This window comes from Dicentrarchus labrax, unplaced genomic scaffold (genome assembly GCF_905237075.1).
Source record: "Dicentrarchus labrax unplaced genomic scaffold, dlabrax2021, whole genome shotgun sequence".
Lineage (NCBI taxonomy): Eukaryota > Metazoa > Chordata > Actinopteri > Moronidae > Dicentrarchus > Dicentrarchus labrax.
Genome location: NW_026136705.1, coordinates 15,439,894 through 15,462,502, shown reverse-complemented (window position 1 = coordinate 15,462,502; position 22,609 = coordinate 15,439,894). Strand labels below are relative to the sequence as shown.

General features: G+C 40.8%; 1 protein-coding gene across 6 annotated transcripts in view; it reads left to right on the top strand.

Annotated features, from left to right (window-relative positions):
- ltbp3 (latent transforming growth factor beta binding protein 3) overlaps window positions 1-22,609 on the top strand; it is a 34,726-nt gene that overhangs the window by 4,588 nt on the left and 7,529 nt on the right. For 2 of the 6 annotated variants that reach the window (XM_051401383.1, XM_051401380.1), the window contains exons 2-23: window positions 10,228-10,506; window positions 10,634-10,797; window positions 10,898-11,003; window positions 13,915-14,001; window positions 14,502-14,618; window positions 14,734-14,895; window positions 15,946-16,053; window positions 16,197-16,210; window positions 16,293-16,362; window positions 16,654-16,731; window positions 17,682-17,810; window positions 18,613-18,744; window positions 18,833-18,961; window positions 19,095-19,214; window positions 20,061-20,183; window positions 20,349-20,471; window positions 20,712-20,831; window positions 21,107-21,235; window positions 21,505-21,675; window positions 21,852-21,932; window positions 22,136-22,264; window positions 22,419-22,556. In XM_051401383.1, the coding sequence (XP_051257343.1) occupies window positions 10,228-10,506; window positions 10,634-10,797; window positions 10,898-11,003; window positions 13,915-14,001; window positions 14,502-14,618; window positions 14,734-14,895; window positions 15,946-16,053; window positions 16,197-16,210; window positions 16,293-16,362; window positions 16,654-16,731; window positions 17,682-17,810; window positions 18,613-18,744; window positions 18,833-18,961; window positions 19,095-19,214; window positions 20,061-20,183; window positions 20,349-20,471; window positions 20,712-20,831; window positions 21,107-21,235; window positions 21,505-21,675; window positions 21,852-21,932; window positions 22,136-22,264; window positions 22,419-22,556 (2,709 nt within the window). The remainder of the gene's footprint in view (window positions 1-10,227; window positions 10,507-10,633; window positions 10,798-10,897; window positions 11,004-13,914; window positions 14,002-14,501; window positions 14,619-14,733; window positions 14,896-15,945; window positions 16,054-16,196; window positions 16,211-16,292; window positions 16,363-16,653; window positions 16,732-17,681; window positions 17,811-18,612; window positions 18,745-18,832; window positions 18,962-19,094; window positions 19,215-20,060; window positions 20,184-20,348; window positions 20,472-20,711; window positions 20,832-21,106; window positions 21,236-21,504; window positions 21,676-21,851; window positions 21,933-22,135; window positions 22,265-22,418; window positions 22,557-22,609) is intronic. The other 4 variants (XM_051401381.1, XM_051401386.1, XM_051401382.1 and 1 more) reach the window with 4 other exon arrangements.

The following is a 22,609-nucleotide window of genomic DNA, read 5'->3' as shown; positions in this document are numbered from 1 at the left end:
TCATATGTTTCCAGGGAATCCAGATGTCATTGATATTGATCTATGTTTCACTGCACACTTCCTAAAGATGATGAAAGCACGGAAACTTGAAAGCTTCGCAGGCACATTGGCACGTAGAGACAATATGAGGTTTACAGCCTGATATGAATTTAATTTTTTTTCCCACATGGTATCTACTGTATGTAGGGCGTCATCTGTGTTCTGTAGAGGCGTTGTTATCATTTATGTCAGGAATAAAAGAATACCAATAGGAGAATAGCTGCAAGTTCGATCTGTAAATCACTTAATTGTAAAAACCTTGAATGAACCTTTGCATGCTCAAGTCCTCTGAGGAACCTGAACTTTTTTACCGGCAGATGAAGCCTTTCTTTGTAATTATCTCCATGTGTTTGGCTGAGAAAATATCCAACAGCCAACTTATTTTTTTTTTTTTTTCTATCCTCAGCACTTGAAAGCTTGGTGCAAATTGTAGGATAGGGAGAAGGTCCTTTTTGTTCCTTGGAGACTGGGTGTTTTTGTTTATGTGAGTGCATCTGTCACACTGTGTCCATTTATGAACAGAAGAGTTATACTTTCAGTAGTCATCAAAGATATCTTTTCAAAACATGCATAAAAATCTGTATCTGTGCACATGCCTTGATATTTGCCTGACTGTGTGTGTTTTTTAGTCTTAAGTTTTTCTTGCCATTGCTAGCACAGAGGCATCCCATCTGTCAGCCTTACTGACAGCAGCTGCTCCACTCCCAGACAGCCCTCTGAATCTTGTCTCTCTTCTGCATCTCAGCAGCATCTCCTCTTTATCAGGGCTTCAGAGGTCCAAGCTGCTCTTGATTCTCATCTTCTTCTGGAACAACTGAAAGCACAGCGCCTTGTGTTGCATAGGAAGTGGTCTTATCATATCCCAGTCATGGATCATGTCCCCTAAAATGGGCATCATGAAAAGTGGATATGGCTATTTAAGGATTTCCCATGTGGTTCTGTATTTAGAGTAAAGTGACAGTTGTAGCCCTGTGGTTTGTTTTGGTTTTCCCTTGGCATGGGTCAGAGGTCCATGGGAGCCTGAAAATGAAGTCAAGTCAGTGAAATACAGTAGACGGAGTTGGTTCTGCTTTCTCTCTATTTAGGAGGTGAGTTTATTTTAACTTTCAAAGCCCTCTGCTCTTCCCCACACACTCCTCTTTCTCCCGTGCCAAACTTTGGAAAAGGTGGTCTAACACGGGCAACCAAAAACCTGCAGCACTCTGTGTTGTTGCCACAGGTTGGACTGAACTCAGAGACGAAGCTGGGCACGACTCCCATGCTCACACCCTCTCAAACACAAACACACATGCACGAGCGAGGCTCATGCACAGCTCATTAATTGCAAAAGCTTCTTACGTTTGGTGAAATGCGCATTTGTCATGTGTTTGCCTCCTGTCAAGGCTCTGTGTTTTAATATTTATGGATGCACATTCTGTCACCTCTCCCTGTCTATTAATGTATGTTGGGGCAATAATACATGGGGTTATTTGGAGTCCGCGTTCTCATTAACCTTTTACCACTGTTTCACAAGAGGGACACTGTTGCTATGTAAAGCTTTCACAGATGATTTTAAGAGTCGCATAAATATGAACATATATAATATACTATATGTATTAGTAGACTCTTATCTTATCTTTTTAGTAATTAAAAAAAAAAAAAGCCCTGTTGTTAAAAATAATCCAGGTCCACTTCATAGCATAGTCTACAAGGCTCAGGCTGTCTCCCTGCCTTCCAAGCAGTCTGACAGTTCAGCTTGATAAATATACAAAAACTTGTTGTGAAATGGTTTAAATCCACAGTCAATTCTTTCTGTGTTTACTATTATCAGGATTGCACGTCAGCACTCATTCAAGGAGAAAATCCACATGATCAGAGCAGGAGTTTCCCATGAAATCTGACACCTCTATGTCACCACTTTATGCCAAAAAAAATACAGTTTTGCAGTAAATTAAGTCTGGAAAAGAAGGCAGCAATTAGGTGATTTTTTTTGGAACATCACAAGGGAACAGTGTGTATATCTGCGAGTGTGTTTGGTGCTCAAAGGCAGTGTACTGAACCCAGCTCAAACAAACAGCCTTCTTTGCCATCTTTAACACTCTCCTCCCATTTGCTTAGCGAGGGGGAGAAACGGAGCAGTTATTTAAAGCCGCGCAGAGGAATGTGAGCGCTAGGGACTGCACCCACACCATGCAGGACCCTGTAGCTGTAGCGATTAGCCAGGGTAAACAGAACAACACGGCCTCTGCCAGCACTGCCTGCTGCCATGGCCTGGGACAGTGCAGTCTACAGACTTTACCTGCCACACGCTCCAGTGCTGAGTGCTGAGTATCCCGCAGGGCAGGTATCTGACATAATCTCAGCAGAACACTGTCAGCACTCTACCTGCCTGCCCTCCAGTCCCTATAGCCGAGACTTTTAGACTGTCATTATATGACATCATATACATCTGTGCCGAGATCCTGTCTGACTCTCTGGCTCTTTTTGCACAAACATCTCTGCCAGAGGGGAGTGACAGGGTAACGTTGGATTTGTGCCCACCCAAGAGCTATGGAAACCACACAGCATATTTCCATGACATGTGAAAATCAGATTGTGCAAGGCAGAGTTTGATTTAGATTTGGATAATTGCAAACCTCCTTACTCAGATCCGTCTTGATCTTCCGGATGAAGGCCGCTTCAGTTTTCTCGGGAGGAGCCTGCCCGTCGTCATTGTCCAGTTTCTGTAAGGTTAACAAACTGTTGTTTTAGGCTGACTGTGAGAGGTAATGAATGCCTTTGGTGACAGTGGTCGACTCTGGCAAAGGGCAGCACTATTGTTTGGATAGCTGAGGCCGAGGCCGCTCAGAGTTTTGGGGGTTTGACGGAACACAGAGAGCTCTGCAGGGGGAGGAGGAGGGATGCGTACGCAGGTTTGTGTTTTCAAAAGGCAGTGATTATGTCATTTACTCCCAAAGTCTGGCTCAGCTGCAGGATTCTGACCCACTTCATACGTCGCTCTTTCTCACTCCGTGTGGTATGTGGTCTCACAGTGCCAGTCGATGGTAGGCGTATTTGGGGATGCGGTTTCCTGCTTCGGAGTTGATGGTAAATGGAAGCACGTCATATGATGATAGCCATTCCCCTATTCTCTTTTTAAACAGTGGCTCTAGTGGCAACTGTGTTTACTTTTTATGGGGCCCAGTGTTGTTTAGTCATAGTTCTCTCAGGTCATGAAAGATGGGGTTGGATAGTGGTACCATACTATAACAAGGAATAGGTGGGAATACTTTTACATTTTACTTTTTTCTTTTTAGTTCATCAAATGACTGCATAATATGGAAGGGACACTCATAGCGCCAAACACACTGAGAATGAACACCCAGCACTGCAGCTCGATGAAGCCTTTAACTCATTGTTTTGGTTTTCCAGGCTGGACATTGACATTGAGCCTCACTGCTCTCATGCCCTGTAATATCACAGCGAACTAGGCAGCAATTCCAGCAGTAGAGCTCAGAAAAGTTGAGTTTATGTTACGTGCCAATAAACTAAAAAAGGCAGAGGACCGAAATCAGCAAAAGGAAGTTAAAGAAAGTCGAGCTACTAGTCAACTAAAGATGCAGATAGTCTTCTCTGGAGTTGACAAAAGCTGAAAGTTGGATGAATATTAGCCTTACATTCATAACAATCCTCCTGAGAGACCCATGTTTGCACTAAGTGTGTTGTGTATGTGTAAGTGGGCCATTGTTTAGCCTCTCAGGACGAAAGTTATATGCAAAGACAGATATCACTCTCCCATCTCGAGATGGTTAGCTTAGCCTAGCATGAAGACTGGAAACAGGGGAAAGCAGCTAGCCTCACTCAGTCTGAATTTAACAAAATCTGCCTTCCAGCACCTCAAAGCTCATTATTTAGCACATTGTCTCGGGATCTGTAAAAAAACAGAAGTGTAAAGAACAAGATTAGGTTTTATGGGGGACTATTTCTTGGCAGTAGCAGAGACTTCCTGGAGTCTCGCCTCATGGCGTTGACAAGATGTATGATATGATAATGATTATAACTAATTATGTGTATGTACTTGTAATATTTGTAATATCCTTTGTTGAAGCTCCAGTGTGAGTTGTAGTGTGTAGTGTTCAGTAATAACGTCTGTTTTAGTCTGAAAAGCACTGCATGTGATGCATCATAGTTATTTGATTCTAACTTTAATTATAACAATATGAAAACTGCACCAATACACTCATTGTGGTATTGCACTGTGTATTTCTGTGTCTGTATCAGCTGACGTGACCATGAAAATGGTTACATGTTGACCAAAAAGTGGGTGATTCAGACTGGGACTGAATCATAGTGAAAGTGACTCACTGAGTGAGCAACATCACGAATTTGGGTGTCTGATTCTTGCAGACTTGGTCAATTTCTATTTGTAATTCCGCCAGAATATTTGTTCATAGAAAGGGACAGATCAGGCCATTGTATCGTCTGTATGGTGAGAAATGATGTCTGCAGTAGCTTCCAGTTCAGTGAGCTGGGGAGCTTTTGAACTGTGGTTTGTAGGACTGTAATTTGTTGTTTTTGTGCTGGGAGGGTGCGGCTGCGGCTGAAAGGACGCCGTGGAGGGAGGGGGCTGAAGATGCGTCATCTCCAGACAGACAGGAGAGAGTGGGTGGGTGGTCACAGTGCACTCAGAGGGCAGTCCTTTTCTTTCTTTCTTTCTTTCTTTCTTTCTTTCTTTCTTTCTTTCTTTCTTTCACTCTTTCTTTCTTTCACTCTTTCTTTCACTCTTTTTTGTCATTACATACATATACATGCATGTACAAAGACATTATTTTCTGTTCAGCTTGCAAAAACAGGACAGACAAGCATAATTCCCAGTTATTACCTATAATTCGGTAAAAATATGAAAAATGTGTGTCTGAGTCTGCCTTTATGTGTTTTCATGGACATACATGGTTTCTTTTTTTAAGTATGTCTCGTTAGTTACTCTAGGCTTGCTTACGTAACAGTTGAGGAATGTACAGTATGTTTTTCCTTAAAGCAAAAAGTGTCTGGGAATCACAATAATCCCACTGAAACGTCACATTATTTTTCTGGATTTAACATCTCTCCTCTCTGCCTCTTTTTGCTTTAGTCCCTCACTTTGACCAGATATATTATCTATATGAGAAAGCTATCCTCCCTCTGCCATCTCATGCTGTGAGGAGGTCTGTCTTTCTGCTCTTGGAGTGAATCACGACATTATGAAGAAGGAGCTCTCACTCGTATGTCACATGAAACACTCTTACGAGAAGAAGCCTGAAGACAAAGATTTTTTTCCCCCTTCTCTTTGTCTCTTTAAGTTTGCGTGAGTTCATGGGAAAATTATGGGTTATAATGGGTTTCCTGGCTGTCTTGGAACGTACCTGCAAGCTGACGTTCAATATTAAATTTGGTTTCGAAGCCATGACAGCAAGTCAACTTTGAATGTTCTCTTAGCTGACTCAATCCATATATGGTCAAAATAGGCCTATATAGTTAATGGCAGTACAATGTGTCTTTATACAAATCATACATTACAGTTTATAAATCACTACTTTGGATTCAAGATCTTTGAATGAGTTGGTCTTAACTTCCTCCAGTTTCTTTGACTAGGACATGTGATAAGTAAGGTTCACGATAACATAACTGCTTCACATCCACAAGTTCCCCTCCACTGTTCATGCCTCACATTCATTCAGACCACCAAACAACTCTTAGGTGTGTTTGATTTTTAATAACACACCACCTCTAGTCTCAGGAATGTGTTAGATCCATAAAGACAAAGGCGTGGTACAGAACAGAGCTCGGCTGCCTCTGAGATGCGAAGCTAACTGACGAGGAGAGTCAGTGAGCGATTTTGGATCATACATTTTTTGCTAATGAACTCTGAGGTGATGATTTAAAGGGAAAGTCCACTGGAAAGTAAAATCCTTGTTATGATCTCAACTTTAAAGCTTGGTGCTCTTTTCAGTATGTAATGTGGTGCAGTCGCCTAACCACAGCAGCCCTCCAGGAGACGGTACACCCTCCTCTTAATAGCTCTCTCTCACACACACACACACGCACACACACACGGACAAACACACCCATTCACATATAAGATCTGCAGAAAACATTATTCCATTGCATTGCCAGTGGGTCTCCAGCTCAAATGAAGAAGGCAGCTGTATAGGAGAAGAGTCACTGTGTATGTATTATAACATACAAAATGAAATGGCTGATTGGAACAAAATCCAATTATCAGGATATTATAGGCATGAAGTGCAGATGTAATACCACCTGCTGTTGAGAGCTTGGTTTAATGATGAACATGGAAACCCGGTTCCACCCTGAATATGGATGTGTTTAGCTGACAGTCACGTTTGGGGAGTTTAGCTACTAAGTTACTTTTCTATTTGCTGTATTATTATGGCTCTGTGTGCAGATTGAAAACATGCTGAACATTAGGCAAGGCCATGGACAACACATTCATCGAGTTAACAACAAGTAACATGGAAAGATTATGATAAATAAAATACAAGAAAATGCAACAGGAACAAAAGAAGAAAGATACAAGAAAAAAAACTAGCTTAGCTTATTGAATTACTGGATGTGTGTGTAACAGTTTTGCCTTTACATCATCTATAGTATGATTTTCTTTAAAACATCGTATCAACTGTGGAAGTCTACAGCTTTCCTTGCTATTGCTTTTTACACATTCAAATAGAGATTTGATATTTGCTAATTTCATTATGTGTTCATAATGAAATTAGAGACTTTCTAAATAATGTGCCATTTCACTTTGCACAACGTCAGAGGTATATTTCCCAACCTCTGAGAGGAAGTGATATTGATCCCATAGTCATCCAGTATTTCCGTACAAAAAAACAAAGCATCCCTCCAACAACAAACTCACATGAAACTGATCCTTCATATCAAGACTACATAAAAAGTCCCTTGTGAAGTGCATACATTTATTTTTTGTGTATTTCCTGTTCAAGTCGACACATTAAATGGATAAAACAGTGTGTTTCATGAGTCATGGTAAAACTGACCAGTCAAAAATAACAACCATGAGCCAGCAAGTGAGATTATTATGCACCAAACTGAATTTCAGAAACACTGCACATACCAGCAAGCAGTATAGGGACGCTCGGTGACTGACCTGATTAAGCTGATCGGGTTCCCGCTGTGACGTGACATATACATTTATTTTCAATGTTGTAAAATTTTGCTCCATTCCTTCAATCAAAGCGGGCTGCAGACTTGTTTTTTAGTGCCACATCAATCCCTGGCCTCATGTTGTTGCATAAACATAATAAGTGCATTACACATGAGATATACAGATTTTAAATTTGGGAAGAAAGGAGCAAGAGTATCAGATCAGTATTCTGTATTGTGAGTTAAAACATTGGAATTCGTATCTCTCCAGACTGTAGAAAGAAGTGTGCTGGCAGTTGCAGGTGTTTATTGTACTGTGTGTTGAAGGGCATCACACTGGGTTCATTTCACAACAGATCTCACTCTCTTGATCCCCACCCAAGAAATCTGAAATATGATTCCTCCCCTTCCTTTTGTGTTCATTAGTGTGGCATTGACCCTGACTGTGCTACATCACAGTGCCTGTCTCATTCAGACAACTTCCCAGCCAGACAGGGCCTCAGCCCAGACTTTCCCTACAGTACATTATGTCGTCTCTCCAGTTTCTGTGGCTTTAGATTGTGTAATCACATTTGGAAAGAGGTTCTTTTCGGACTTTTTGTGTCTGCAATCCTATTTTTCAACCCCCGCATCTTTCCTCTCATTCTAAATCCAGTACTCAGATGAAATCTGAACCATGGAAACTGCAGCTCTTATGTCAGAGGAAGTCTTAAGTATTCTGTCTTCTACAGTCTGTGCTGCTCTCTCTTCCTCCTGCCATGCCCGAGCCTTCCAGCTCCATTCTGCATGTTGCTGCCTGCACTCAGTCCCAGTGCTTAAAGACCATGCTGTTAGGTAGTGGAAGGCAGCTTCTGAAGCATCCATCTTGCTTTAGATTTTTATATATTTTACCCCATTAGTCTGGTGTTTCATTGAGGTCCTTTAATATTTCTGCCTGACTTTCACTATGTGAGGATGTCCCTGCTGTGTTTAAAGTGATCTAGTCCCCTAATTACACTGCAGCCCAGACTCCTTGGAAGTCCACACATAATTACTTACATATGTGCACACTTGGCTCAGCAGCAGAAAGAGGCCTCCTCTCCTCTCCTCTACCGTTCTCTCCTGCAGCCTAGATTTTACTTTCAGGATGGGTTTGTGTGGGTCTGAAAAGTGTTCAAGCTCAAAGGTTACAGTTTTGGCGGCTCTAAATGGCAACAATTAGTAACTGTTTGAAAAACGTGAAGTTCAATGGTCATCATCATACCATTACAGTAAACTGCACAGAGCACTGGCCAGGCTGGTCTGTGACACATTATATTAAAAATTACCAAATTTACTAAAAGGACAAAGACTACTAAAAGACAAAGTTTCTTTTCTAAACTTACACACAGAGTACTGGTAGTAGCAGTAGTTATTATTGTAGTAATACTAGTTTTAATTGTTATATTTTAAGTATTAGCGATGAAATGGACTGTAACCATTGTAAAATAAAGAATAAAGTGGAGTAATCTAATTTAATAACATGCAATTAGGAAAAATATAGGGCTGAAGTGTTGAACTGAAATGTGACCATAACACAGCATCAAGAGCTGTCAAGTACTGAAGTTGACCTCAAATGCTTGGACTTCTTTGTCTTCTTTTATCAGATATATGACTGTGACTAACAGCTATTTTCATTATCAAAAATGCCCTTCATAGTTTCCCAGAGCCCTAAGTGACATCTTCAAATTGCTTGTTTGACCTGACTGACAGTCCACAACCCAAAGATATTCAATTACTATCATGAAAGACTAAGTAGATTTTTGGCATTTTAGGAATAGTTTGTCATTGTTAGACAGCTTTCTGCTGGAGAGTTACAGTAGATGAAAAGAGTGATACCGGCCTCATATCTGTACGTTAAATATAAAGCTGTAGCTTAGCACACAGACTGGAACAACAGTGGGAAACTGCTAGCCTGACTCTGACAAATGGTGACAAAATCTGCCTTCCAGCTGCACCTCTAAAGCTCACTAATTAACATGTGAGTCTCTGTAGGTTGCCTGGCAACTGCTTGATTACTTTACTATCTGTCGACATATCACTTCAGCTTTAATCAGATATTTACTGATTGAAAAAAAAGTGTTAATTTATTCTGTGTTCTTAAGTACTTGCATAGCTCTTTGGTTTAATTTAGGATTGCGGCATTTAATGAGTTTGGTTGCTTTGATTATATGACAGCGAAGGATGTGAAAGTAAGGTATTGAAACATATTTTTGCTTTCATACTGAAACTCTGGCTCAGGTTCCCCAACATTTTGGATGTTACCCAGCCAGATGAGGTGGCCTTTCTGAATTAACTTTCACGCAAACATTACTACTAGTAGTAATGTTTGCTTTCAGTTTTCTCTCAGATCTCTCCCTTGACTTAATACTCGCTTTCAGTTCTCCCCACAGCCCTGCTCTCTCGCTCTCTCTTTCTTTCCTCAGATTGTTCTATTGTGGGAATTTCAAGAACAACTGGACTTTAAATAAACACAATGGGAGACCCAATAAAACCGCAGTGAATACTGTATATGCCATGAAGCTCTCTCCAGTCAGCAGCTTTCCCATAGATTTCAAGATCTTTCCCATGTGTCAGAATTAAGCTGTTAAACAGATCAATGACTTTACCTGCTTTTTCCTGCTCAGACGCTGCTGCGGGCTGGCTGGAGGGACCTGTTAGTCCGTCAAGCTAATGTGACTTTTACAGTGGGACAGTTCAAAGTGAATATTTTACATGGCCCTGCTTGTGCCACAAACTTTCCTGTCTGTGTGCCGTATTTATGTGATGTAACTCTAAATCATCAGGCTGTTCACGTGATCCAAAATGAGCAATTCCAGACTTATGAATAATATACTGGTGGATGTGATGTTTTCCAGAGCCTTCTCAATTTTTTTTTGAGTTAAACTTATTTGCTTGTGCTGCTCGTGTGTAAGTTTTTCCTCTTCCTCTCATTAGATGTGATTCATAGCCATGAACTGTTGACCTGTGGGAGTCCCTGCCAGTCTTGGTATGACAACTCACCCCCTGTCTCTCTCGCTCTCTCTCTCTCTCTCTCTCTCTCTCTCTCCGCAGTTGTGTGTCCCCTGACGTGTATGAATGGAGGAGTATGCAGCTCGAGGAAGCACTGCCTGTGCCCGCCGGGCTTCACCGGTCGGCTCTGCCAGTTTCCACTCCAGCAGATGCAGCAAGCTCAGGCAGCGCGAGGCAACAAGCAGCCTGTGTACCCCATATCTTTAAAGCCAGATGGCCTGAAACTAGGGGAGCAATCAGGCATAGGCCGTACCCAGTTAACGCAGACACACTCAGTTTTCACCCTACCCATGACACAAGTAGGGCACCACTCATCTGAAGGTATCTATCATTTACTACAGTTAATACCAGAACTTTTTTCATTTCTCAGTTAGTTTTGAGTAATGGGGAAAATGTGTTTTTGTGATACATTTTGTTCCCCCGATGTCTTCCTTTTCTCTGTTTTCAGTGCAGATTAATCTGCGTGTTCACCACATGCCGGACACCTCTGTGGTCATTCAGCCTCTCGACCAATCAGATGTCAAGACTCCTCACAAGACAGGGCCACGCCTGATCCCCACGAGACACAAACCAAAGGGGCGCTGCTTCCAGGAGACCACACCCAAACAAGCTGTGAGTTTAGACACACGCTACAGTATAGGAAAAGTGGGAAAGATTTTGGTTTTTTTGTCATTTTCCACTGATAACGTTTATCTGTCTCGTCTCGCTTTAGTGTAACAGCACCCCGCTCCCTGTTCTGACCAATCAGGAGGATTGCTGCGGCAGTGTGGGAAATTCATGGGGACAAAACAAGTGTTATCAGTGCCCCAAACTACCAAGTGAGTTACACTGCACTTCAAGAAATCACTTGTTTTACTCATGAAGGTTTTTTTTATTCAGATGTGAAAGTGCAACAAGTTGTATTCTTACAGTAGTCCTTTTTATCCGATCTACATCTTCTGTGTTCCTGGGAATAAATTAGTGTTTATTGCGCCAAAAATGTCAAGCATTCCCAGCAATTAATACCTTCCCCCTTATGGAATTATGGCCCTGGATTGAAACAATCACTTCATACTTCTATAAAAATGTGTACATGAAAGTTAGTGGTAAGGTAGGGAGTGTGTGAACACTTGGGAATGAGAAAACGGAAGAAATTATGGGAATTACGCACAGACAGTGAGACACAAAAAGAGAATGTGGAAAATAACCCTCTACTTAAGCATGTTCCTATGGGCCTGCCCAGTGCAGGACTGTCATCACATTGCTGAAGATTGAATTTCAAGAAAATCTTGGCTACTCACGTTTTTCCACTCTGCTATTATTCCATCTCTCAGTTCTGACTCAGACAATGCAGGCTTTGACAAAACCTGATACTGTTAGTCTGGTTAGTCTTTAGATAACTGGATTCCTGCCCAGAGCTCTGTCTGTTTTGTTACATTCATATCCATTTAAAAGCTCCTCTTTTTTTTTAATGAAAATGAAAAAAGTGAGCTGTGATCTCGCCCCTCTTTTCATCGTGCTTTCAAAATGTTTGTGTGAGTGCCGCCTTCCCACAGCTTTCTAATAAAACTCACTTCATGTTGTTACTCACAAATGGAAAGTAGAACATTCTTCTGTGTTAGAAGTTCAAGGCTCATTTAGGGTAAGAGTAAGGCAATATTATGAGTTCAAAAGACTTTTTCAGTCGGCTCTGTGACAAGCTACACTTCATCAAACGCCTCATAAAAAAGGCTTGAGAGAAAAGCATGAAATCATAAAATTAGGCCAAAATGTTAAAGGAGTAGTTAGACTTAGTGGAAAATAAACTTATTCGCTTTCTGGTGGAGAGTTAGATTAGCAGATCAAGATGGTATTGATCTTCTCTTATATCTGTACCACAAATATGACACCAGCAGCCAGTTATTGTTAATGTTAGCTTTGCACAAAGACTGGATATGAGGAAACAGCTAGCCTGACTGTCCAACAGTGACAACATTTTTACACCTCACAATACCCCTCATAAAACTGTTTAGTTTTTGGATCAAATAAACAAGATATAACGTGTTCAGTGTCATATATACAAAATTCACTTGCAACTAGATGTTGCACTAGAGCACCAGCATCTCAGACCAAAACAGGCACTACGGCTGACCAGACTCCATTGACAAAACCAATCATTTTATTTAGAAGATAATCATATACACACTTCAAACTGAACAGAAACAAAATAAAAACCACCAAAACCGTCTTTCCACAGTCTTTCCAACAATAACTGTTACTGGTTTGGGGGAAATAAACCCTTAACTCACAGAGAAAAACCCATCAAAGTATGTCCACTAAAAGCCACTGACAGGCTCAGATTGTTATTCTTAGTGTCTGAGAACATTATAGAAAGGATCCCTACAGAGATAGACCTTTTGTTTACAAAGAAACAGCTGTAATATTGCTATCACGTGGACTCCATAGACAAAAACATCACGTCATTTTACGTCGCCTATCATCGTAACATCATAATTTAATTGAACGTGGACAGAAAAAAATTAACCTCACCAGAACCGTCTTTGTTAGTCCTTAATTCACCGACATAAATGAGAAAAAGTGCAGCTTCAGTCGTTCTCCTCAATTGGAAACAGAGGGACTGACATGCACGTGCAACCAGACTGGCTTTGTAAACAAAGCACACACCGGCTGGGACAGACACACGGACAAAGGGAGTGTGACGTTATTCAGCTCAGGATACCATGACTCCATTGTTTCTTTACATAGCAAATAGTTGCTTGCTGCTATAATGTTTTATATGCTCTATAACCTTTAAACAAAGGAGACACAACACATTAAATGAATTTTGGTAGGTGAATTTTTCAACTTCGTAAATAAGTATACATATATAAGTATAAGTATACTTTGTACAGAACCAGCTGTTTTCTTCTCCTTCTTGTCTTTATGTTAAGCTAAGCTAGTTACCTCCTGGCTCCGGCTTCATACTGACAGTAGCACACAGACATGAGAGTGGTATCAACCTTCTCATCTAACACTCGGCAAGAAAGCAAAGAAGCATATTTCCTATACTTTACAAAATGGCAGTTTTCCAGCAATAGTTGAAACTTTACAGGCCTCACTTCAAAGGAAATAGTTTCTGGCAAAAGTGTTAAAATTCCTATTCTGAGCAGAAGTCTGCTGTCATACTGTCCTTCTGGCTGCATCCCACTGTCTCCCTAGAGTCTCCCAAAGAATTATTTTATGTGTAGTTGTAGTCACGTCACATTGAACAGTACAAATGGGGAATCACATTAACATTCACACTTTCAGACAGTGTTTTCTCAATGGCTTTCATGGTGTTTGGTTCATGTGACAAAAGTGAAGAATGGAGTAAAAAAAGAGGTTCAAACCTCACTTTCTTTTACACCTCTGTACTGCACATTCCTTGTTAATTGTCAGAAAGAAACTTCAGTTGTATCTCCAATGCAGTGGATTCAGGAAAACACCTTCTGGGTGCTTTAAGATAACAGCTAAACATCCCGTTAAGTTTCCTGACATTGTTAATTTGTTAACATTTCCAGATATTGTAGAAGTTGGTGTTGGGAATTCTTCACTTTTTACAGGCAACTCACATGAGCTGAAATTCTACTACTACAACTATTTTTAAGTAGATTGTTGGGTTGGGCTTGTACAATTTTATTTTGGTTTGTATCTCACCGCAGCCCTTTCATTCCAGAAACACTCACGCTTTTCTTATCTTTCCCTCTGTGCTTTGCCTTTCTCCTCCCCTAGATGCATCTGTCAAGCAGACCATTGTGGAAGACTATGGCTCTACCTGTCCACAAGGCTATAAAAGATTCAACAGCACTCACTGTCAAGGTAAAACAGGCAGGATGTAGCTGAGCTAATAGCTAAGAGCTCAGTTTGTTTCTGTTATTTCCAATTTTAATATACTTAGAACTACCCTTCCCATGTGATAAATCTCCAGTATCCATTGCTTTCTGAATAGATATCATACTTTGGGGGCAATAGCTCAGTGTGTAGGGACTTGGCTTGGGAACTGGAGGGTTGCTGGTTCAAATCCCACAGACCATAATATTGAGTGTGGACTGGTACCTGGAGAGGTGCCAGTTTCACCTCCTGTGCACTGCTGAGGTGCCCTTGAGCAAGGCAACCTGACCCCAAGAAACTGCTCATGGGCGCCCCTAATGTGGCAAGCCCATCACTCCACCATCTCTTTCACTGCATGTCCGCATGTATTTTAGCCTGTGTGTGTGTGTGTGTAAGAATAAAAAAGAGTGAAAAGAAGAATTTAATAAAGTATATATCTATCTAAAATAACTTTCTTCCTTTTTACACCCCACCTCCCAACCTTGAAGACATCAATGAGTGCTCCATACAGGGTGTCTGTCAGAACGGAGACTGTCTGAACACACTAGGCAGTTTCAAATGTTCCTGCAAGGCCGGGTTGGTGTTGGACAGGAATCGATGTGTTGGTGAGTAAGAAACCTATCTGGGTTTTCTCTCTTCTCTTCCTTTTTACTGATTATTCACTCAAATGGCATTCAGTTTTCACTCCAAAATTGGATTCTCATTCCCAAATAAAACCAGAGTCAGAGTCTCCAGCTGAGCAGGCTCAGTGCTTCCTGATAGCGTCCGAGGCCAGGGGCTGCGAGTACCCGCTGCCCACCCACCACACCCAAGAGGTGTGCTGCTGTACTGTGGGCAAAGCCTGGGGACGCAACTGTGAAAGATGTCCTCAGGTGGGCACAGGTGAGTGGACAGGCTGAGAAAATGGACGTTATGTTGTCATGATGACACCTGTCTGTCCGTCTGCATGTCAACACATTTAATGAATACTTAATAAGTACTTCAGAACCTACGATAGAAACTATCACTGCAGGTCTTTACAGCATAAATGTGTGTATTTAGGTAAATTACTCCTTTAAAATGCAACGGTCATATTCATCCAATCCCCGTGTGGTTTAATCTTAATCAAAGATTTTTTATCTGAATACTCATTAGGTTTGATATATTGTGGTGAAGTCATTACGCAGCTCAAGTGCATGTTAATGTTTCTCACTCTTCTTGACTGATGATTCTGGAAATGTAAAGATATACAATTTTGACAGAATTGAAGATATTAATTTTAAAGGGCCAGTGTGTAACATTTAGGATGATCTATTGGCAGAAATGGAATATAATGTTAATGTATGAGTATGTTTCCATTAGTGTATTATCACTAGAAAATAAGAATCAGTGTGTTTGTGAGCTGTTTTTATCTACAGACGCCATGAACCGCCATGATTCTACAGTAGTCCAGAACGGACAAACAAAACACTTTTTCTGAAGTTTTTTCGGACATTTCACGGATTTTGCAGCCACTGTACCTTCTCCCTCTCACTTGGAAGGGGGGGTGAAGTGAGTGAGTTGCAATCTGCAACTACATCCCTAGATGCCATTAAATCCTACACACTGGTCTTTTTAAGGAACATTAACTGCATCCTATTACGTTATTATGTGTGAGATTTCTGCTTGTTTCTGTGCTGGATTAATAGTGACTAATCAGGTTCCAGCTCCAAATACATTCTGTGCTTAATATCTATGATTGTATATATTGTCTGCTGTCATATAATTATCATGCATTTTTTTATACAATTTATGCCATGCCATATTCCAGGTAGTAATGTGTCCTTCGGCAAAAAGCTGATGAATTGCTTTAGTGATTAAACTGGCTGGGTTTATTTTGCAGAATGTGAGATTCTAAAAATGTGAAAGAAAGTAACAGAAAAATCCTCTCCTCTTTCTCCATTTGGTGCTCAGTGGCCTTCAGTAGAATCTGCCCTGCTGGGAAAGGTTACTCTCTCCAAAATATAAGAGAGACCGTTGCCTTGCCTCCCTTCATCTTCCCCCCCAAGCTTGACAAGGAGGGTGAGTCCTTGAATACTTTTCACACCCCTCAGGAGTTCTCTGAGGCATCAAACATTTGTACATGGGAAGGCTTTGTACAGATCATGTGAATTCTCAGTGATTAAAAGGCAGTTTTAATACCTCTCTCTCTGTTTTCCTTTCAGTACACAAGGGGCCGGTAAGACATTATTTCTGTGTTTAAAACAGTAATATGAACTGGTTATTTTTGCTTTTGAAACCTGATTATCTCTTTTAATCAGGAGAGGCTTCCAGAGACGACGACTCCTGTCCAGCAGGCTCCCACCAGCACCAGCAGCCCTCGTGTGCTCGGTAAACTCACCTCTAACCTCACCTTTCAGATTCAGACTCCATAACTCCAGTGATAGAACATGTTGAAATGCAAGTGGACATTTATTCGCTACGGGTACTGAATGCACTTTGACTGTCACAATGAGGAGAAAGCTTCCGTCTTGCTGCTAACTGCAACAAGGACTGATAAAAACTAGTGTAGAGAAAAGTTTCCCATGTGTGGTGAAGACAAAAATATGAGGACTAAAGTTCAACATGTCATATTTCCTCCTAAAGTCTGTCCGCCTCATCTCTCTTCTGTTGGATCCACAGTTGTTAAACCCACCCCTCCAACAATCGTCAGATTGACCCCAGGCAATGACCCCTTCGAAACACAGACAAAAGTCTTGCGTGAGTTCCCTGCAAACCTCAGACTGACTCAAACATCTATTCTGCATTACGCTTATACAGTTACTTCTATAAAGGCTGGTTCATGTTTCATGCACCTCAAAACTGGAAAACCCAGCTCTCCACATTCGCCTGTATGAGCAGATAGTGTGGTGAGCTTTGGGTCTATCGCTCACAAATGACATGTTGACTTTCTCCACATAATAATCGTAATTTATGATGACATGCAAGAGAGTTATTCAAACAGTGAGCAATCCCTGTGGATAGAAATGATTGGAAATAGAAGTTTAACGCTAAGTTAAGTCTAGTCAGAAGCATGCTTCTTTAATGGTTAACTGAAGGTTTTGGACACTTTGCATGTTGTGTTCCTTCAACCATGAAGCATGAACCAGCACTTGGTTATGTTCACACACTCTTCGTGTTTTATGGAAGTGTTGCCATAATGATAGTTTGTGCTGGTATTTAAAAGCAGGTTATGTGATACACATTTCCATAAAAAATTCCATGAAAACATTCCTCCAAAGACATCAATAATAAGCACTGACCAGAATCACAAAACTGTCTTTATTTAGAAGTATTGCAAACAACTACTTCTATCTTTTATACTTTTATTGCTTTCTTATTTTGATATGGTCTAACCCGTCTTGTGTGTCGATTTATAATTTTTTTGACAGCACTAAAGAAATCCAACATAGTTCCTCTTTCAGAGCGGCCTCTCTTTGTCTGTCTGACTGACGCCTGTCATTGGCTTTGATGTGAAAATGACACTTTAAAAACTCGAATAGTGTGAACACGGCCAAAGATAGAAGAACTTTGGTATGGCATGGGTGTTATCAGCTTCGTATATATACATACATATATCCATATATATGTGTGTGTGTATCCTTTATGTATCTATATATATATGCATGTATATATATGATGCTGGTCCTCTCTGTGTTCCCTCCTTGAAGCAGAGACAGATGAATGCAGTTTAAGCAGGAACATTTGTGGCCACGGCGAATGTGAGAACAGCCTGAACGGGCACATCTGTCACTGTCACGACGGCTACCATCTCAACCCACAGAAGAACATCTGTGAGGGTAAGACAATGGTAGAGAGGAGGTGCAGGGAAGGAACGGTGATGAACAGCAACAAGAAACTTTCTCATGAAGTTTCTTAGGCATGGGTGTCCCCTAGCAAGTCAATATGGTTCCAGGAAATTATTTTGTTATTCGTTTCAAGCAAACAATTCCTCTTACTGATAGATATACAATGGATAGGAAGGATTAAAGACAATTTACAGCTCACGTTAATATGTACTGCAGAAACTGTCTTCTGAGTCATGTGTGAGTACTAAAATCAGCTTTAAAAATAGTAACTTCAGCTCTTGCATCTAATCTCTCCAAGTGTTGGTTATTTTCTGAATCAAAAATACATAAATGACAAGAATGATAAATAAAGAATGAAACCTTTTTCTAATCTCAGTTGCAGACACGGCTGGCTGTTTTTATTTGAACCTGATCCTCATCATGCCTTTTGTGTCTCAACTCTTAAGGCTCATTCACCCCTGAAATTATGATGATAATTAGGATGTTTTCACATTCATCTGCTGGAAGTGAAAAGTTTCTCTCTGCTCATTGATCAGATTTTAAGGGCCAAGCCTACGAGCATGGAGTGAAACAGATGTAAGATTAGCTGTGTAGCTTTTGTCATGTAAGTGAATGGAGATCTTGTACACTATCACTAAAGACACTATGTTGGACAAGTGTTGAAAAACACTTCCTGGAATCAGAGCACTATGTCCTCTGAGCTTTACCAACCCTCTATTGTCTGTAATATTCAACACTGTTCTCATCACATGGAGTCAGTGCACTTTCCTCACTCTTCTCTCCTGTTGACCAGATAATAACGAATGTGAGTCAGAGCCGTGCGGCCATGGCAGAGGCCACTGCATCAACATAGAAGGAGGTTACAAATGCCACTGTCGTCAGGGCTATAAACACATGGTGCAGCATGGGAGACTTAAGTGCATAGGTAAGTTAGGTTGAGTGATTTCCATGTTAAAATCTTTTTTCTATAAGTCATCAGATCCTGCATTGGCTCCCTCCGCTCTGTTTTGCAGATGTTAATGAGTGCTCTAAGCAAGACATCTGTGGTGTCGGAGGACAGTGTGTGAACCTGCCCGGTTCTTATACATGCAAATGTCACAGCGGCTTTAGGAGCAAGTCACCCCGTCATCCAGCCTGTGAAGGTACAAAGACAACCATTATTATGATGGATTTATTATGGATATTAGTACACAGCCTTTCCGATGACAAAATACTTATTATGTGTATGTCATTATAATATGCTTGTGTCTGTGTTCTTTTTTCCACTTATTCCAGACATAAATGAGTGTTTGAATCCCAACACTTGTCCCAATGAGCAATGTGAGAACACACCAGGCTCCTATGAGTGTGTTCCTTGCTTGCTTGGTCATGAGGCCAAGGCCGGCACGTGCTACGGTGAGTGCAACCCTGCCGTACAGAAAGATTCACATATTAACTTATTTTTCGTGGGACGCAGCCAAATGGAGGGCACTATAATCGTGCTAAAACTTCAAGAAATTTAGTGACTCCCATTTCTTTTATCGGGCTGTGAAGATAATTGAGTTCTGTGGAAAATGGGCAACATGCACGACAATGATTGGTAATTCACCTGCATAGACTCAGCAGCAGAGGCCCGAAGAAAAGCCAAATAAACTCTTTAGTATAAGGTTGCATAATTATTAACAACTTAGCAGTATTTGGCCTAAAAGACTAATTGTTTTATGCATGCTGGGCATTATTACAGTGAAACATCTTAGATCAACCAACTTTAAGGAAGGAATAAAAACAAAAGCAAAAAAAGTAAGGTCAATATAAATATTACTATTCTATTTGAATAATTTGTCCTCGACTTCTTCAGTGATGACAGAAACTTATATACAATAAATATCAAGTATTGAATAATAAATCAGGTATTAAAGCAGTTTTGAGGCCACTGCATCAGTACCACACATCACAGTTACAGTATAATGTTATATAGACCTCATTGGTGGAAACAAAACACAACGTAGTACTACTGATATAGTATGAAATATATTAGTATCAATATCAGCCATCCCATAGAAATTATTGAATCAAAAAATTATGAATCTGGACTATAATGATAATAAAAAAAACCACCAGTAGACCTTCTTAAAACCAAGCATTCACATCAATAATGTATAAATGTTTAACTAAAAAACAGCAATCCATTGCTACAAATATGTCACTGTGTTGCATCACTGTATTTTAGTTTCTTTTGATCTCTCCTACATGTTTCATCAGACATTAATGAGTGTCAGAAGCCTGGAATCTGTCCTAATGGGCGCTGCGAGAACCTCCCTGGTACTTACCGCTGCCTATGCAACGAGGGCTTCCTCCCATCTTCAGACAGCAAAGGTTGCAGTGGTGAGTCACACTTACTTAACCTTTACATGAAATTATTAATTTCAGTCTGCTAATTATAAGCAGACGGAATTGCTTGTAATGCTGTTTAGTGATTTGGTGTTGAAGATGTAATGAGGAATTCTTAATCATTTACACAGATTTTATGTTTTTCCTTCTCCCAAACAGACATTGATGAGTGTGAGGATTTCATGCTGTGTGCTTATGGCCACTGCATCAACACAGAAGGCTCCTTCCAGTGTCAGTGCTACCCAGGATACCAGCGCACACAGGAAGGCAGCCACTGTGAAGGCATGAACTATTCAACGTATTTTAATAGGGTTCACATGGAACCAATATGCAATTATTTATCACCTGAAACTCAACAGACATATTATTGTCACTTGATAACTAATCAGCACTGGACTGCACAAATTTAGTGCGACTCAGTTTAGTCTGATTTTGACCAGTTCATTAATGCATTTCGAAACTGCTTATCACATGCTTCACATGCTTCAGATTCCAACATTGTTTTTATCTCCTTCCTTTCAGATATCAATGAGTGTGAGAGGCCATCGAACTGTCAGAGGGGCCGCTGTATCAACAATATGGGCTCATACCACTGTGAGTGCCAGAAGGGCTATGTGTTGGTCGGAGGCAGGAGGTGCCAAGGTGAGTTCTCTTCAAAGTGTTAACGTCATACCGTTATTAGAAAACTGGTAACTAGTAACTAACTCATATGGCTAAATTGCAGTGTAAAGCTCTCCTTAGGTTTGTTTTATTTTCAGTATTTTCAATGTTTAACCGTCATAAACTGCGGTTAAAGACTGAGAAAAGTGGGCACATGTTGTCTTTTGTCTTCTTTACAAGGTTCTGCAATACACTTAATCAAATGGTATTTGGACTGAAACAAATACTTAGAGCACCATGTGTGATTTTACTTTCAGACAGAGACGAGTGTGCCGAGGACAGAAGTCTCTGCCAGCCCTATGGTTCTTGTGAGAACAGACCGGGCTCATATATGTGTCTGTGCAATCACGGTTATGTCCTCTCAGAGGACAAACACCACTGTGATGGTAAGCCTGCTCTGATTCCTTCTGCTTTACTGTAAACCCACATTTATCCCAGAGCTTTAACCAGGCCTGAATATTTGATCCCCGTCTGTCCCAAACCCAAAACATTTTAGTTCAAAACCAAACCAACCATAGTTGTTTCAATTATAGTCATTGGTCATAAATTACCCAAGCTTTCAAATAAAAACAAAGGCTAGCTTGGCAAGCCCTGTCCAGTCAAAGTATTTGCCAAAACCTCTGTTTCCTAACATTCGCCATGTTTGCTTCTGTAGCAGTTCGAGTGATGACGGATGAGAAGAAGGAGTGCTACCTGAACCTCGATGACACTGTGTTCTGCGACAGCGTCCTGGCCACCAATGTCACCAAGCAAGAGTGTTGCTGCTCAATTGGAGTTGGATGGGGAGATCACTGTGAGATCTACCCCTGTCCTGTCACCCAATCAGGTACATTTACAGAAGTGCTTACACCAGTTCGATTTCTGTTTCTGGTTCAGCAGTGCTAAATGCATGCATCTGAGTTAAAGTCTCCACCAAATGGTGAACATTATGTTATATTATGTATCTACAGTATACTTACGTATGTACTGGTTATTAAACTCTGCCTGGTCTTCTCCACCCAGATGAGTACCATTTCCTTTGTCCAAACGGTCAAGGTCTCTACTATGGTGAAGGACTCCAGTACAACCTGCCTGCCTATCATGGTAGATATTATATAACTAACTATATTCATATACGGCAGGGCTACACAGTGATATTCCTGCATTTGCAAGAAATGATAATGTTAATATGAAAAATTTTATATAAAAACTATTATAGTAGCACCTGAGTTAATCACCTCTGTACTTATCCTTGTCCAAATTAGTTGTCTGTTCATGAAAAGAGATTTTTCCTTCCTTGTCTGCAGATATCGATGAGTGTTCTTTGTTTGCTGATGAAATCTGCAAGAAGGGTCGCTGTGAGAACACGCTGCCAGGCTTTGAGTGTTACTGTCAACAGGGCTTCTACTATGACAGCAACCTTCTCGAATGCATTGGTAACTGCCTGGACACACAACATAAAATGGCACCTCAAGATTTTTCCACAAAATGTTGTCAAAGTTTTGTTTACAGTTGTAAAGGCAGAACAGTTTTTGCAGATTTGTTGTAACTGATAAATGTTGTTCCTTGCGGTTGCATCTTCTCCCTCAGATGTGAACGAATGCCACGATGAGTCTATGTGCACTAATGGCCAGTGTGTCAACACTGAAGGGTCCTTCTACTGCAACTGTAACCGACCTTGGACTCCAGACTCCAACAAGTGGAAGTGTGTGATGGCTACAATAGCAGGTGAGTAAAATTGTTTCATCTGCCAGTGTCCCTGACAGCTTGTTCTGCATTTA